Here is a 4725-nt window from a genome sequence, read left to right as displayed (position 1 = left end):
TGTTGCAGTTAAAACTTTAAGAAACTGTTCAAAGGAAAAATCGGCTTGCAGAATTAGACAAACCATATGTAATAAGAGGCGAAACTGTTTGTGTGTCGGAGTGTTTTAGTTCGCCCACAACCACCGAACTCTGGTTCAATAGTCTTTGGCAATAATACAGAAACATTTCGAGACAAATTCTCCCCAACAAGGACAACACTAGATTTTCTGGTCTTCTCACAGTAAAGCTATGTAGGTTCCATCACAACTACACTGGTTTTCCTAAAATATACTTTCTAGGATTTTTGGTTAACCATACAGTGACTTTCTAGGATGTTCGTGTAAGTTGAATTTGTTTTCGTTAATGAAACCTCACAACCATAAAATCATCTTTCATTGGTACTAATCGCATATGAAATATACAAACAAACAAGTTTTCTAAAATGAAAAATTTATCAGAATATCACTTTATCTTGCATTTTATAATGTCTCCTCTCCACACACAAAAAAAAAAGTGTCAATAACTTCTCCTTTTTTTATATAGCTAAAACTTCTCCTTTAGTATATTTTCACATTAACCCAAAAAAAAACACTCATATGGCATAGGGAAATTGGCAAAACTAACTAAGAAAAAAACTAAAATTAAATCCATAACTACTCTAACCATGTAACTATGATATAGTGTATATAAACTACAATATATACTATTTTACCCTTCCACCACCAACCCTATCTATCCCTATAGAGTATGGGCATCGGTTAGGGACGATTTTTGGTCCCCTAATTTTTATATTATTATTTTGATTTTTTTTTTATTTTTAGCATGAACATTGGTGTCTATTTGTATTTGGTCCCTCGAATAAAATAATAATATTTTGAAAGTTTAAAAGTTAATTATTTAAAATTGAAAAAATAAAAACATACAATTAAGAAATTAATAACAGAAAACACAAAACATAAAAACATCAAAACAAAAACAAACATTTTATTCAACTCATAGAATGTGTTCCTCACATTTGATCCCCTGAATAAAATAACAATATTTTTAATTTAAAAATTAATTATTTAAATTAATAAATAAAAACATATTAAAGTAATTAAAATAAAACATATAACATTAACATTAAAAACATAAGAAAATTACAAAGTTACAAAAACTTGAAAAAAAACAAAACATACAATTAAAATATTAAAAATTAAAAACAGTTTATTCAATCCATAAAATTAAAAACCAAAAAAAGAAAAAAAAAAAAAAAAAAAAAAAAAAAAAAACCCAAACAACACCAGCCACACAGATGCTGCCACGTGTAACGAAGGACACAGCAAAAAAGGTCCCATATTAAGAAACGTCCTACACAAAGGCTGTCTTTTTTTATTTATTTAAAAACAAAAAATAATGGGGGACCGGCCAAATGCACGCCGTTGCATATGGTCTTATCATCACCTTCAGCCACCACCTTTATCCCCTACCACCACCATCACCACCACCTCTTAGCCACCATTTCCACTAGGGTTCCCAATGTAACTTCTAGGGTTTAGATTTCCTCTAGCCAGCACCTCTGGTCACCGCCACCTCCGACCTCCGGCGCACCTCCGGTCTACCTCCGGCGAACCTCCGGCCGACCTCTGGCGAATTGACCTCCGGCCAACCTCTAGCCGACCAGCCACCACCTCCGGTCACCACCACCTCCGACCTCCGGTGCACTCCGGCCTACTTCCGGTGAATCTCCGATGAACCTCCGGCTGACCTCCAGCGAACTGATCTCCGGCCAACCTCTGGCCGACCTCCGACTAACCGCCGGCCACCACTCCACCTCCAACCACCACCACTGTACTTTTCCGGCCACCCTACCTCCAGTCAGCCTTCCATTCTTATGACAACCACAACCCTAAAATGGTAATTTTAGTTACCCTCTATCTTAGGTTATCCCCAATGGGGTTTTTAAGAGGGGTTGTTGTAGAAAAGAAGCAAAAAAATAAATCAGAGAAATAAGAAAAATAGAAGAGAGCCTCTTATTTAGTATACTCGTTTATGGAATAAGAGACCATACGTGTCACGTATTCCTTGGCCAAACAGATTAACGGAAGAAATTTTTTTTTTTTTTGATGTTCGATCGATTTTTTTTCTTCCTCTTCCTCTCCCTCTCTCTGTCTCTCTCTCTCTCGGTCCAAGTCGCGAAGATGTTGGGGTCGGAGGATATTTTTGATGGTCGATTGATTTTTTTCTTTCTCTTCCTCTCCCTCTCTCTCTCTCTCTCTCGATTGAACTCGGAGGAGATTAAATTCGGGGATTGCCCTTCTCGGCTTTTTGATTCCGGTGAGTTTTTCGATTTCTAGTCTCCTCATTCGAATCTTTTCTTTGTTTTTGGTGTAAATTGTTTGGAAACATTGGATTGTCGTGCATATGATTCTCTGTTTTTATTGGTGTTTGTGTGATCAAGTTTTGAAGTTTCGAATTGGGTTTGGTGATGGTGGCTTGAAGGTGTTTCATGTTTGTTCTTTTCGCAATTGGCTAAATCTCAAACTAAGAACTCTCAATTTCAGAGATGCAATAGATAGGCTAAAACATTATAATCCTTGATAAGCTTTATTTTTTCCCTGGCAATCTCTTAACAAGATTCTGATATAGTAGCATATATATCTTGAACTAGGGTGGAGATGCTGTGGTAGCATATTTTGAGCACCATAAGCATCCTATTACGTCAATTGAATGGAGTGCTCATGAAGCCTCAACACTTACAGTCACATCCAGTGATCACCAGCTCACGTAAGCCTGAAAACAGTACCTATTCTCTTCAGAAAAACCTGCAAGTTGTATCAATTGATTTTTGCTATCTGTTGTGTTTGCAGGATATGGGATTTATCCTTAGAGAAGGATGAAGAAGAAGAGGCAGAGTTCAAAGCACAGACCAAGGAGCAAGTGAACACATCTCAAGACTTGCCTCCTCAGCTTCTCTTCGTTCACCAAGTAACATTTTTACTTTAGCATCATTGCCTCGGGTTTGTTTGATCCCTGTGTTTTTTTTGGTCTGATAACCTTGTTTTTTGGGAACCCCAGGGACAAAAGGACTTGAAGGAACTTCACTGGCACAACCAGTTTCAAGTACTATACTCTGTTTCAAAACTTTCAATGTTTTCATCATGGATTGATTGATTCCGGTTGTGACAAAATGTCAATTTTGAGTATAACATTCTATTCTCCAGGAACATAAGCCAAAATAGTTAGAAGCTGAAGAATTTGAATGTTGTCGCCTTCATTGTAATTTTCAAACCGGCTTGAAGATTGGCTTGTATCACTTCCAAAGATCACACTTCAACTTGCAGCATTCATATTGTTTAATCTAATGGGTATGCATTAGTCTTTCTCTTATGTTGCATCTCCATGATATTGTTTGTGCTGCTTATTTCATATACAAACAACCTCTTATAGTAATTTTTAAAATTGTTGGCTATAAACTGGGATTGCTGATTAATGAAGAGACTTTTGTTCTTGCTGTAAATCACACATTTTTATTATTTTTTATGTCATGAAACTTTTTATTTTCAAAAAACTATTTTCAAAAATAAGAGACTCAAAATTATATCCCACCATTGGAGGGGATAATTTTAATTAAGAGATGAAGGGTTCTTGTTTTTAAAACAGTAAATAATTTATTCATTAAAAATTCAAATAGTACATAAGAGGCTCAAAATTAAAACCTCCCAATAGGAATGCCCTTAGTTTCCTAATTTTTTCAAATAGTATGTTATATACTTCTATAGTTTTATTGTTTTGGTCATACAGCTAATTCACCCTATGGCATAATCAACGAAAATAATGATGCTAAGACTAGATATAAAGAAAAAAAAGTAGATGAGACAAAACAGCTACACGTTGGCAGTTTCTTACTAGCATGGGAGGAAAAAAAAAGATCACGTTTATTAATAAAAATCTTGTAATGAAAAATGAAGAAATCGAAATTTCGTAACCGTAAAAGTCGGAATAAAAAAATAATTTGATAAAAGAATTCAAATCTTGGGAACTAATAATAATTTATTAATCGTCAGGAAAAAATAAATAAAGGACCATTCTGGTTCCGGTTCCGGTTCCGGTTCAGACGACGTTAACAGGCTTCCGAAGGAACATGAGTGATGAAGGTGGCGCGTCTCCAATCCACGCGCCGACGTAGAGACGTTCGTAGTAATGGACACAGTAAAGAGATAGTGAGAGCTGAAGCTGGTCTCGTGTCCATAGGAGCTTAGGGAGCCGTGCGAGGACAGGACGGATACAGAGGAAGTAGAGACACCTATAGCCGCCGAGGGCCGACACTACGGATCGAAGAGACAAAGAAGGTCGTGGTGACACTTGTTGGAAACAGAGCTCTTCCCATATAGAGTCGTTACGAGCCACGGCCGACCAAAGACGGCACACACATGCGGCTGAACAGAGAGATGGACCGTCTAGTCGCCGAAGGATTTCCACAAGAACGTCGTGATGGTCGTTGATACTGAACTCGGGACGATCTTGTGTCACTCTTTGTCTCTTGTTGTTACTTTTCTCTATCATGCCTATACGTTTCTCCGACATGGTAACACAAGAGAGATAGAGAGAGATCTGTGTGTTTTCAAAGAGAGAAGATTTATACAGCTGTTAATATCACACGGGCACATATAAATATATTTATATGTGTATATATTGTGTGTGAGTGAGAGAGGCAGGGAGAGGAGGAGTGATGTTTATATTTCAATCTGATAAAATAATAAAAA

General features: G+C 36.8%; 1 protein-coding gene and 1 long non-coding RNA gene across 3 annotated transcripts; one reads left to right on the top strand and one right to left on the bottom strand.

The window, feature by feature from the left end:
• The first annotated feature begins 1353 nt into the window (after nucleotides 1–1353).
• On the top strand, nucleotides 1354–3479 carry LOC104770863 (uncharacterized). 2 transcript variants are annotated; one of them, XR_015577676.1, is made up of 5 exons: nucleotides 1354–2296; nucleotides 2631–2746; nucleotides 2830–2947; nucleotides 3038–3082; nucleotides 3184–3479. It is a non-coding gene; the product is annotated as an uncharacterized LOC104770863 (long non-coding RNA). The 2 variants fall into 2 exon arrangements; XR_015577677.1 differs by having other exon boundaries at nucleotides 2027–2296; nucleotides 2421–2746.
• Nucleotides 3480–3879: 400 nt separating this feature from the next.
• On the bottom strand, nucleotides 3880–4725 carry LOC104770862 (F-box protein SNE). Its single transcript, XM_010495326.3, has one exon. The coding sequence runs from the start codon at nucleotides 4544–4546 to the stop codon at nucleotides 4073–4075; it is 474 nt and encodes a 157-aa protein (XP_010493628.1). The 5' UTR covers nucleotides 4547–4725; the 3' UTR covers nucleotides 3880–4072.

Source organism: Camelina sativa, chromosome 2 (assembly GCF_030686135.1).
Source record: "Camelina sativa cultivar CO46 ecotype springtype chromosome 2, ASM3068613v1".
Classification (NCBI taxonomy): Eukaryota; Viridiplantae; Streptophyta; class Magnoliopsida; order Brassicales; family Brassicaceae; genus Camelina; species Camelina sativa.
The sequence above is the reverse complement of the archived record's forward strand: the minus strand, read 5'-3'. Positions and strand labels throughout refer to the sequence as shown.

Coding starts and splice junctions, on each gene's coding strand:
- LOC104770862 (XM_010495326.3), bottom strand. CDS start 4,546: ATGTCGGAGAAACGTATAGGCATGATAGAGAAAAGTAACAACAAGAGA.